We start from the raw sequence: 13,202 nt of genomic DNA on the forward strand, positions 1-13,202 counted from the left end.
AGTTAGGCCCACTTAATAAAGTACCTTAAATCCTGGCTGTGGAGCATTGCGAGATCCACGTTGAGGATGTGGTGGTTCTATTGAGCTGTGAGCTGTGATGTGTGGTCTTGCTTTGAGGATGTGTTGCGCAGTGGCAATTCCAGGGAGCTAAGGGGCTGTCATACGAGGTTCTGCGCAAAGGATGCGTTGCGCAGTGACAGTTCATAGGAGTTGGGAGGTTCGATGCAAAGTCCTTCATCCAGAATGCGTCGCATAGCGGCGGTTCTAAAGGGCTGCGGGGTCCTGCATCGGGGATGAGTCCTGCAGCGGCAGTTCTGATGCAAAGCTGCAAATAGATGCGTTGCGCGGAGTCAATTTTGCCCAAAAGACCTAAGCTCGACTGGTAGAGCACATTCAGGCCTGCTTTCAAGGATCCAGGACTTGGCTGGCACCACGGATGGACAGGACTCACAGTAGACAGAGTCAAGGAGGCTTTTATGTCTCTGAGGCTCTGATGAGGAGGACAGCCAACTAGTGCTTGGAGCCATTATGGTGATCCTGGTGTTGTGTAGTTCCTACAAATCTCTATGGGATCTGCGCATTTAGACAAGAAAACTAAAGGATTGGTGTCCAGGCTGATTTAAGACACCCTGTAATAGGAGAAAGGGGGTTCAATGGACCCCCCTCCCTTAGATCCCCTGCAGGTGAGTTCAGACCCTTTCTACATCTGCATTTAGAGGGCCTGTGTCCCCTTTTGAAGTGCAGGCCAAGTGCAAGATGTATCAACTGCTTTAAACAGTTATTCTGCCTTTCACTCATGCATTGCACCCAGGGCAGGGCAGCAGCATAGACCAGGGCAGACCACCCTTTCCATAATGTGGCCCATGGTTAGTGTACGAAATCCCTCCTAGCACTGATATCCATGGGCACATCTACTACTGGAAACAAATACATATACAAATAAAAGCAATGAAGGGCCAAATAATTAGCAGATGTGCACTATATAAAATCAGTTTAACAACATATCGTAGCATAGCATAACATAATATAGTGCAATATATTGTTTTTCCACTTTGGGTATAATTTTTTGATCATTTTAAATTAATGGTTATGTTTTTGACAAGAGATAGATATTCAAAAAAAGCAATATCTGGTGTATATACCCACGGTGAGATCGATATGATTCACATCTCTGCCTATAACTAGTTATATGATAAAAACGCCAGGCCATGATAAATTATTCATAAGAAAATGAAACTGATACAGGACCTGCAAGTCTTAAAATTACTGACCTGAAACGTTTTTAGAGGTAGTAGTTCTGAAACTTTGAATTGCATCCCCTACCTCCTTCATGTTTGACGTACTGTGCTAATAGTGATTTTATTTGATTTTATTTTAGTTTGTGAAAGTATTTCTAATCTCCTAATGAACTCTGAAGTCAGTTATATTTTGAGATTCACCGTCACTGAGTAGTAAATAATTTATTTGTAAAAGGGATGATAGTGCACTTGCAAATGTTAGAGGGATCTCCTCATTTATGATGTTGAAGCCCACCATACAACATGTATACACCTTAATCTCTGTTCAGCCAGCTACAAATTATATTTGATAAACTGAAACTGCTTATACAGTTTAGAGAACTGGTGCTACCAATTTCACAAAGCGAATGATAGGGAGGCATACGCCTCAGGTATCCTTATTTTCATTATTTCTGTTCAACATTTTATGTACCAAAGTAACCTACTACACTGTTGGCAAAAGCGGATGTACATGGATGACATCCAGATCCATCTACACTTCTAGAATAATTTTGGGATAGAGGTAATCCTCACAAATTGCCTGGGCCATGCCTATTATTATATGGCGGATTCACTTGCCTAGGAGAAGGGGAATGGAGAGGACCATGGCTTAGGCCTTGTTATGGAAAATATATAATTTCTTCGATTAGTAGGAAAAGCACCGGCTGAGAGAGGTTATTTAAAGTAATCCCTCTTACCCAGCATCTGGGATAACATATTTCCCCTGCCTGTGGCATGCCTACACAGGAAGGAGGTCTCTGTGGCCCTCTTGAAGGGTCTAAAATGTGTCCGGGTAGGGCGATGCATCAGTGCTCTCACAGAAAGTAGAAAAATCTTATTCTGGGAATATTATTCCATTTCCACCAGCTGCAACACCAAATTGGTATTTGAAGCTGGTGAATCTAGAAGAAGTCACACATGTACAGTTGAAAAGCACACATGCAATTTTGAGCTGAGGGATAGTGGTTCCAGCCAATCATCAGCCCTTCTCTTAGTTTTTTTTTTTTTTTTTGAAAATGTGTTTATTTGCATGAAAATCACTCAAATACAGTGCAATCAACATCCAACACTTGCCCGGAACATACCAACATACAATTCCCTTTGCACCAACATCCTTATTATGATTCCACAATATACGGAGTAATTCAGTGCCTCCCCAGCAAATCTTGTGGGGTAACCCTTGGAAGTACACCATCCAGTGTCCATATGTAGGTAGCTCGTATATCCGTAGGTCGCGGAGTCTCCACTCAGGAGATTCTGCCGTGCAATAGAAACAACTAAACTAAAGTGAAACAGCCACGCCACATTATGTCCCTCACCCCACCTACCACCCTCAACCCCCACCCCCCTCCGGCATGACTGAATGACAGAATATATGGCAAGGCACTCAAGTCTTTAACGCTACGCCTCTGACTTGCCCAACACAGGACCACCAGCCACCCAAGTGTGCCATTGCCGACCCCTCAGCGCTCCTCTAGACAGATGTAGGGGAGGACGGGACCCGCCCCCCTCCGTGTCAGAGGCCCCTTCACCATCAGCGTCAGCAGCTTTCAATAGTTCCGCCAGCGCTCCCCAAGCTTGGGCCGACTCCAACGCCCTATCACTATGAGCACGGGTAGCCGACTGCATGCGAAGGGCCGCTTCGCAATCTGCCCACCGAGTAATCAGCCCTTCTCTTAGTTAAGGGTGCTTCAAAACACCCCTGGGTGTAATCGGGACTTTGTGTACTGTACTCATATTCCTACAGCATGTAGAACAAGCACTTCACAAATACAAGCACACAAATCTATCTCTCTAGTACCCTTGTCTCAATTGTTGGCAGCTTGACCAAGCCCCAGGTGAAATTATGCAGGCGAGGGGCTAAATGATAGTATATGCAACTGAAAACAGTTCAAGAATTAGGAACGTAATGGCCAGACACATTTATTCTAAGTAACATAAAACAGAATATAGTAGAAATTAATAGTGGTTCAGACCCAGCCCAGATAATATAGGGCTAGACATCCAATAGCATTTAGAGATGTGGTTACCTTTAATGGAACCCACATGCCATTTGGCAGATGCTGGGCACTCTGAACAAAATTACCTTTATATCTTCATATACTTTACTCTGGGTCACTTTTCTCTCAGTGGAATCTGGCTGCAAATGGAGTCTGGGAAATTCATGGCATCTTTTAGAAGATAGTTCAAGAACTAGATTAAACAAATTGTGCAAGGTGAATTCATGAGTGATTAAATTTCAGTTGAGTCTATGGCTTGATGAACTTCCTGTTAATAGATTCCCACAAAGGCACCATTGCACAAGGAGCAGTCTTTTGTAAGATGCTTGGGGTAAGAAAGAAGATGGAAGGTGACTCATAGCAAATTAGGTTAGTTGCTGAGGGCTCTAAGATATGGTCAAGTCCATGACAATGGCACCTGAGTGAACAACAAAGTTCTTGGTAATTCTTTTAGCGTACATTTCTGATCTAGTTTAAGCACATACACTTTGGACAATTTAGGAACTTTTCTCCCAAAGTGTCCTCTTGGTACTAGTCATACTAAAACTATCAGGGCTCGTTAAAATGCAGAGGAAGAACTTTCCGACAGCCTAAGATTGCTTGTATTGCCACTTTAACAAGATGGTCTCCTCTTGTATGTTAAAAGGATGCCTGAATTTCTGGCATAAAAGGCTTCCAGAAATGTCTTTCTGGTAAATATATCACAGGCTTAATCTGTAATTTCTTTCTGGCAAAGATAGATTCTGTTGGCAGTGGGGTCAAGTACAACCAGTCAATTAACAGTCCATGTTCCTCAGAGGGGACAATCATTGGAAATGTGTAGTTTCTGACAATTGTTTGATCCTAGCCGTTAAAGGGAGCAACCAAAAATATTCCTGGAAATATATAACTCAAACTGAGAACGATAGTAGCTAAAGTTTGAATTTCTAAAAAAGGCTCACTTCAAACTGTTGGTTTAATCTTCCTGACTTGTGAGTTCAATTTCATCACTGATGCATAGACTCCTTGGAATATTAGAACATTGGAATGTTGAACTCTCTATTGAAGATAATGGAGTGCTCCGGAATCTAATAGCTGGTGGAAGCCCGGAGCATCAATATTCCAATGTTTGTTCACAGCAACAGCTGCAAACAAAGGTCTCACGGAGCTGAGGGGATTTCAACCCCCTCGGACTCGGACTCTGTGAGGTCTTTGTTTAACAAATTAGAACATTCTGCCCTCTAGGGGCAGAATGTTCGAATAGCCTTAGAGCCCTTCGTAGTAGACTCTACCGGCCTAAAAATGCCTGCCCCCTGTTGAAGGCCCTCAGTCTCCGCTTGGGCTTTTACCACTGGAACGGGCCTTTTATGGGATGGACAGCCCGCTACGGTGGGCTCTAAGGCTATAGTAACACATCTCTGCCTATCTTACCTACCCATTGAAGACACACTAAATATCAACAATTATTCTCTACTATGGACAAGAAGCATGGCCTCAGGGTACACAGTCAAATGGTGAGGGTAGAGTCTGTGAGGTGAGACTTCTTTGATGAGTATCATTGGGCATGTGATATCCTGCAGTCTGGCCTATCCAAAGACAAATTCTAAATCTTCTCTAAACTAATGGGGCTGGAAAACACTGGCCTTCAATGAATGCATTATAGAATTGGAGAATGTAAGAACATCTACTGGCTGGGTAAAATAACCCATAGTGCTTTAAGTTGTTAATGTACATTCAATCAATATTAAACATGTACATTGTCACTGCTTGTATGACGAGTAAGCTACGACTTTGTCATTTATCGCAGATAATATGATGGGTAACGTGGCATGTGTGACAATGTTTAATGTCAAGTTTCATACATTGTATCTTTTATTTTGATACAAGAGAACACATTATTGCTTGCAATTGTAAAGATGAAGGTAAGGTAGGACTTCAGATTTACAGGTCCAGCAGAGGTCCTAAATGTGAATTGAGAAAGCTAGTAATTATGGGGTGTAACAGAGATGATTCAGTAAGTCTTACTTAATGCATGAATGGAACCTACTTTTGCCTTACCGGCTCCCAGAGTATGTTATCGCTCCAGTTGTGCGGAAAGTAGCAAATAACTATTCACTTTGCCACTTTTCAAAAAACAAAACCTCCTTCTTAAAGAACCTGGCTAAGAATCTTGTAGCTGCATCTTTAAAAAATCCCAAAGGTCCTGTTTGTTTAGCGTGGAAGAAAGTTAAATGTGCAAATGCACATTTTCATCAAACGGCAGTGGATTATTTGCACAGTTATCAATCCCATGGCATACGTATGAGAATGTAGATGTACATAAAATAATGTATGATTTCCATCAAATTCTAGATGATTTATTGGGATGTTTGTGAATCACCAACAATTTTTTAAATTATGTAAATTGTTGACTTGAATTTGGGATGCATAGTTGAACACACTCTTTGTGAGTCAGGCACAAAATATAATAATACTAATAATATCAATAAAAATAATAATACTACCAATGAAGAAAATATTAATATTATTATTAGTATTACTATTAGCATTATTATTATTTGTATTAATATTATTATTGTTACTCACAGCACAAAAATAGGAATGATAACAACATTAATACTGATACTACTGTTACTACTACAATAATAATAATCTCAATAATAACAGTGATAATAATAATAATCTGCAATAATAAAAAATCACTTGAGCATTGTAGCACATGTTTAGGGATCAAAATGACATCACTCACCTTTGTGTGTAGGTGCAATGTTGAATTGTTGGTACCAATAGTTTACACATAAGTGAGTTGGACATACATCTAGCCACATCAATCTTTATAAATTCACGCCCTTCCTTTCCCTGAGCTGAGACACAGTGAATGTGTTCTCATGTTCAGATACTCCTTATCTGAGAAGTCAAACTTCTTCAAAATGTTGCTTTGTGTAAGAAAGAGAACATAGAATTGGTGCAGTGACTCAGTTTATTACTTTCTAGTATATAAACAATACACTTGTGCACACGTCCACTTTCACCCATCCGCAAGCACACACAGGTGCACATGCTTGAACCAATCCATTCACACTCATGTCTGCCCATTCACAAACAAATACATGTGAATACATGCATCCTCCCATTAACAAGCACACACATGCAAATATACTTGCATTCATACATGCACACACACACACACACACAAATATTCAATTAGGCACTTACTTTGCGGGCCATGGTGGAAAGGCAGTCCTAGGAGGTGGTGGAAGGGAGAATCATGATGGCCTAGGAGGGAAATAGAAACTAGGAGCAGCTTCATGCACCAAGAACAGAAATATTCCACCTCCTCCTCTCAATGGCTAACCTTGCCAAGTGTCAGCCAATGAGAGGAGGTCCTTTCCTGCATTGTCACATGCTGGGGTGGGGTGGTGTCGGTGAGACTTGCTGACCCGACCCCATTCTGTGATGAGATGGGAAAGGGTGGTGTGAGGCTTTGCTGGTTCAAAGCCTGCCCTGGACCCTTTAGGGCTGAAAACAAAGGTTTGCAGGACTGACTCTATTGGGGCTGCTCACCCTCATCATCAGGGGAGGATCCTCACAGGGCTTTGCCTGGCTGATGATGTTCTCAGAGCTGGGAGATCTTCAGCCTGGCGACCTTGGCCTTCTGGTGCCTGTGAATTAACAAATGTAAAGCACCTGGTGTCCTGACCCTTACATGATAAGTGTCTATTAGGCTGACCTTTGCTCAGTCTGACAGAAATTTAATATTCACTCGAAAGGGGGGATGAAGTCTCTGGTGCCCTCACTGGCACGCTGCCACTACAATTTCCTAAGTCATGCATGCCAGTTAATGTAACAACTGTGTTCTGTGTTTCAGTGTGAAGTGTGCAATTCATCCTTGGCGCATCTGAACGCGGGTGACAGCATGTGGATTTACAGACAGACCATTCACTGTGCTCCTTGCTATCTTTCTGTCAGAGGTAGGTTACTGCGTTTCACTTTAATTGTCTCACTTATTTATGAAAGTGAAGCAAATGTCTAGCCATCTCATCCACTCCCTGACACTATATGAGTACATTTCCTATTTACTTTGTAAAGATGCCCTTCGATTGTAACAACTAATTTTGCTTGCCAACTTCTTTTTTTATTGACTTTCGTTTAATATGCAAAATATACATTCTATTTTATGAAGTTTATATTTTATGATTTACAATAGCTTATAATTCATATATTCAGATAGGATGCAAATTGTCCCCACATTTTTTCATATTCATACAGCAGATTAAATTCCTTAAAATACAATCATTCTGCTTGGCAACTTCACATGTCATGTTAACAAATGCTGACTAAGAGTTCAACCACTGCAAGTGTGGCATTGCAGAACTTAAACTGCACAGAGAGGTTATAGTCAGACCTGCATGCTTCATTCAGGAAGTGTATGCATGTACTTTGTTCCATGTGGGGTGAAATGTGTGTAGTGTGTGAGGTATTGACATGTGGTCAGCCTCATATTTTACCCAACCCAGTACATAACGTTAAATCACCTTTGCAGAATGTGATGATGGTCCTCAACACTCCCATCTCTTTCAGTTATCCAGCAGCCTTACACTGTTGATGGGGTAACCCCATTGGGAAAACATTCCAAGGTAGCCATAAGATTTCTCCACATAGATTCCGTTGTAACAACACTCAGTCTGAGAGGATACTCTGTATGGTCAAGTTGTTCATTAGAAGCTGCTTTCATGGAGTATTTCATAAACCTACATTTGCCAAACTATTCTTGGTAATGTCCCATCATTCAGAAATTGGGGGGGAAGTAGATGTAAGATTATGGAAAGGAACCCTGAAGATGAATTCAACTACTGTTTGACTAATGTCTCTACTTAGTTACTGACACACCCGTAATTAAGGTGAAGAGTGTATGGTGTTGGTAACAGCCTTTCAAAACAGTTTCAGGTGGTGTTGGGGCATTTCACACCTATGTTATATAAGTAGAGTTCAAAGTAGAATATTCACTGTTGTAGAATGTTTGCCTTCAACTTTATAGTTAGTTTCCTAGAAGTTACTTGAATGGGTGGAGGTGTGGGCCAGAGCTGCAATAAACTATCATTTAACTATGAATAAATAATTGTGTAGATTTTACACAAGTTGGCATCCATCAGACGTTAGATATATGAGAGTGTCTTGAAACTAAGAGCATAAAGTAAGAATATGGCTTCAGGTAAATGGCTTACTTCACTCTGTAAAGCTGAAGGCGAAGCAGCAAAACAGAATATTATATAAAGCAAGAGTCAGATTGCTTTTGAATAATGAATTTTCAAAATGTGAATGATATTTCATGCCTTAGTCTACCAACGACTCATTAATCTATTGATCCAAGCTACATTATTACAACTCATATTACTGAATAATGAAGCCATCATGTAGGATATTTAAATGATATCAATGATAGACGGGTGTAAGCCATGACGGAGTTCTTTTTGCTCAGTAGATCAAGTTATCCGTCTTGCGGATCTATGTTTGATCACTTTATCACAGTTCTAAATCCCACCAGCTTTACTCAACCTTACAATTTTCTGAAGTCGATAAAATGAGTACCAATGAGTTGGGAAACAATAAATATCATCTGTCAAAAATGACAACAGACTAACTGGGAACAAGCCTCCTCTGTACAAATACTGCTGTTACTTGTAACATGAAAGCGGTGAAGGACTCAAGTAACCTATCGTATGAAACATTTTTCAGGCAGAACCTAGAACAAACATTGGCTCGCACAAAGATGAGAAAATGTCACAAGTTTTTTAAAGATGAGGCGCACTTATTGGTCTTAATAAGCTATCAAATTAATTCAACCATTTTGTGGGCTCCACAAAAGAGACTCAAGGCTTCAAAATGTCAATCTAAGCAATATGTCAGTAGCCTATGAAGGCAGCATCCCTAAATAGAAATTAATGAGAATTTGGTCAAATTCAATATTCAAGCAAGGTATGTTCTATCCCTCCTGTTTTTAAAGGTTTTCAATACAAATAGTTATTATAAACACAGAGAGAATGGCAGCACATGTACAAATCCAATTTTCTTGCAATACAATAAAATATAAATACTTTGTGACAACTGCACACACTTTCACATCAAACCCTCTGTATGAGGCTAGAGTGTATCTTTATTCAAGGGAGCGAACATCAATATTAACAGATGATTAAAATCCCTTCACAAAATCTACAAGATCTAAATGCACACCAACAAATCAATCAGCTCCATGCGGTGATCTCTTTTAGTAATTCATCAATGTATAAGTGCATTTGCTAAATTCATAAGACTTACAATTTGCGCACAGATAAGCATTATGTTTAGGCCTATAATCTTGCATTGCTCATCATCTGGGGAATAAAACATGTTGGAGTGTTTTGGCAACTGATTCTGACTTCGGAAACTGATGATTTGTTTTATGATAGTAGATTGATCCAAGCCGCTGTACTAAATAACAGCATATTGCTGAGTCAGATTTACTTATACTTGAAGATCAAAAAGACACTTTACAATATAACATATGTATCTTGATTCACTTTTTCTCTCTATAGATTACAATATTTGCTGTTCATAAGATGATTTCACTCTTACCACTAATGAGTCAGCCTCCATTGATCTCAACAAGACTATCGTTTTCAGTAATACTTTTAAAAGTATGATAAAATACCAAAGGATCCTATAGCAGATATTGCAATATATTGCAATTCTAAAAATGTCAACCATCTTGATACTTCCCATCAGTAGTGGTTATAGTCTCATTCAACATCCACTGAAAAAGTGTGCTCATTCATGTTTATTTACCAGAAAAAATCCAAATGAATGTAAAAATGAATAGGTGTACTCAGAATTATTTTGTTCCAAACTCTAACCTAATTAATTCAAGCAGATTGCACCATAATGGACTTTCTAGTTTCTCCATCAATGTGGAGTGAGTTGGTAGCCAAAAAGGCGCTCAGCAAGTTAAGATAATCAACATTTTTGCATAAGCAGGCATGAGAGTTTGTAGTGAAAACCATCAACTATAATTTCTTCACTGGATGTTTCTGCCAACAGTGACTTGGGCAACACCCTGCTCCAGCAGTTCAAAAATGTAGTAAAATGTCACCCCTTGAAACAAGACAATAGAAAATTTTTTAACTAAAATACAAACTATCACTTTCGCTTAATGTTAACAACGCAATCCTCGTTGTTTTACACAAGGCTAATACTTACTTTCTTAAAATATAAATAATAAATAAAAATAAAACTTTTGAGAACATTGCTCAAGTTATTAGATACATTTGTGGTTCCCGGTTCAATGAGAGGTCGAATGAATTCCCAGGCATTTATACTGTAAAAGTTGTTTATGTCCACAAATGAAGCAGGCGCCCTCAAAGATGTTTACACCAAAAACCATCACTTTTATTTTTGCTGTATTTAATTAGTAATTATGTTGATTTCTGCCCAAGAGAAAATACACGCTGCTGATGCTAAGTGTAGTTGATTTATGGATGTCTGACCCACTTCACAGGAAATTTCTTTAAAATTAGTTGAAATTATGGAAAACTTTGCAAAATGAGTTTGCAGCAAATTATGTAAAAATTGAGCACAATGCCAAACGTAACTTGAAAAGTCACGTGATATACAGTGTAGGAAACTAGTTTGTGTAGAAAATGTCCCCTGAAAGATATTGTGTAATCAAACGAGCCCCCCTAAAAAGATGTGTTAAATTTTGCACCCATGAAAACAGTAGAATTTTACTAATTAGACCAAAATGTGTAAATCTCAAGAAGTTCGCAAATGTAATTGAAATGTTTCACTACCCAAATATTTTTACGGAAAGAAATATGGAGTTAAAGAAGGATTGCATTAGGTTGAGCTTCCTGCAACTTGAGCCTAACCTTGGCTCCACTTCAAAAGCACATGGACACTTTATGTTGAATAGTGTTATTTTGCACTGCTACTTCAGATTGCAAAAGCTGAATGAGTGTAAGTTAAATATTGTATTGCAGTGGCTTAGTTGAAGTGCTTTTGGATGACTTTGGTCTGAGTGCTTTTCTGAAATAAATACATTTGTGGGTGTTTCATAACAACTGAGAGAGTTTCTTACTGATTTGATTTCTCACAGTGGTCAGTGGGCTCCCTCTTCTTGAGAGATTTGGAAATTGTCTATCCAATGTGGTAGTCTCCAACACAAACTTTCAAAACACAGTTATATAACAACCTTACACTAAGATCCTCCTTCTTTTACTCAAGTTGAGAGGAGATACTGCCGAGTTGAGATTATGAAATGTAGGAACCGGCAATTATTAGGTGTTTCTACCTTCACTTGTTTTGAAAAACCTGTGGGAGTCTATGCAGAAACATCAATTACCGGGGTTTTTCGCTATTTCTCAGGGAACAACCCAGAAGAGACCAGTAATTTTGAATCTTGAAATCACTGACCACTTCCATAACTGTAATTCTGGGTGTAAAGTTACCAATGATGTGTCCCAGCAAATTTTACAATCAGGGCTTAAATGTACATTTTTTATTTCTATTATCTTTATGTGACTGCTGCTAAAAGACTGAGTAAATTTTAACTCTATGTATTTTTTTTGTAGATAAATGGATGCGTTAATGTGTACTTTTTTACCAAATGATGAACGTCATGCTCCAGAAAACCCTACAATTTGCTGTACTATTCCATAATATTGTGAAAATACCAGGTTTATGGGTCCAGCTTCTTCTGCCGCGATTCACATACTGAGCCCTCACTAGCTTTTACCAGTAGTGTTAATGGGACAATGTATAGTAAGGCTTCGTATAGTGAGAACAAGAGCCGATGAGCTGAACGGATTTGGAATTTCACAAATTGTTCGCTTCTACTTTAGAAATGTAACTTCTTCATTGGGGTGAAGGGATGTATTCAAACAGAAATGTATCCTTGACTATGTTCTCAACAGCCTCTTCTGTTTCATTTACGGGAAGTGTCTACAAAATAAAATAAAAGTATCTACATATGAACATTGGTTTATAGTAATATGTATTCAGCGGATATAATCACAAAGAAGAGAATTGGGCACAATATAACACAATTGGTGAAACAGAACCTGCACTTAACTTGACATACTGTATAATTTTGCCATACTTTTATTTGTCAGCATGAAGAAAATTACATCTTTAAATGAACAAATTATGAGCATAGCATTAAAATATTGTGGTCACTTAGTAGTATATTAAAGTAAACTTTGAAAACATGATGCAGTGTCAGTATGTTCTTATACTTTTATACTTTTAGCATGTGAAATAGAGTTGGATAATTGATATGTTGATGTGGTGTGATTTGCATGATAACTCCTGAAGCATGAGGCATGAGTCTGTGCCATGGGTTAAAGGTTGCAATACACATAGGTCCCATCTATCCTCTAGTTTCATCTCCTACAGAGATTTGGTAAATTTAGTAATAATTATGGTGCTCTGGCTACAAAATAGTTGGATCCACGTACGATATGGGCCAGAGGATGTGAAGCAATATGCAGTGATCTGTGTATAACAACAAGAGATGAATGATCTTTTGTGCATTGCTAACACCATTAAATTGTAGGGCTTCTGCTTAAATATTTATTATGTATGCATGCTTTGGTATTTCATAAGCACAAATCCAGCCAGTATGGAGCACTTTCAGGAAGGCAGATCCCAGTGGAGATACATATGGGGGGGGTGCAGAGGGAGGACATAGAGCTAGTGGAAGGGGCGAGAAGTAAGTCTATCTGTCGTAATGTTCTTGAAGCAATGGGTTTTCAGTTTCTACCTGAATTGTAAAAAGGTTGGTGCTGTTATGATGTCAGAGGGAATGTTGTTCCATATCCTGGGGACATAGTCTGAGAAGGCTTGTTTTCTTGTTGTTTTCTTCATACAGTGTTTAGAGGCATATTTACAATGGAAGTGATGGAGCGCAGGGTTG

The 13,202-nt window shown here is 39.1% G+C and overlaps 1 protein-coding gene across 5 annotated transcripts in view; it reads left to right on the top strand.

Moving 5' to 3' along the window:
• Positions 1-12,495, top strand: part of SCEL (sciellin) — a 580,338-nt gene extending 567,843 nt beyond the window's left edge. For all 5 annotated transcript variants that reach the window (XM_085622068.1, XM_085622069.1, XM_085622070.1 and 2 more), the window contains 2 exons: positions 7,125-7,227; positions 11,860-12,495. In XM_085622068.1, coding sequence (XP_085478194.1) covers positions 7,125-7,227; positions 11,860-11,876 — 120 coding nt within the window. In that variant the 3' untranslated portion in view covers positions 11,877-12,495. The remainder of the gene's footprint in view (positions 1-7,124; positions 7,228-11,859) is intronic.
• The last annotated feature ends 707 nt before the right edge of the window (positions 12,496-13,202 follow it).

This window comes from Triturus cristatus, chromosome 8, assembly GCF_964204655.1.
Source record: "Triturus cristatus chromosome 8, aTriCri1.1, whole genome shotgun sequence".
NCBI lineage: Eukaryota > Metazoa > Chordata > Amphibia > Caudata > Salamandridae > Triturus > Triturus cristatus.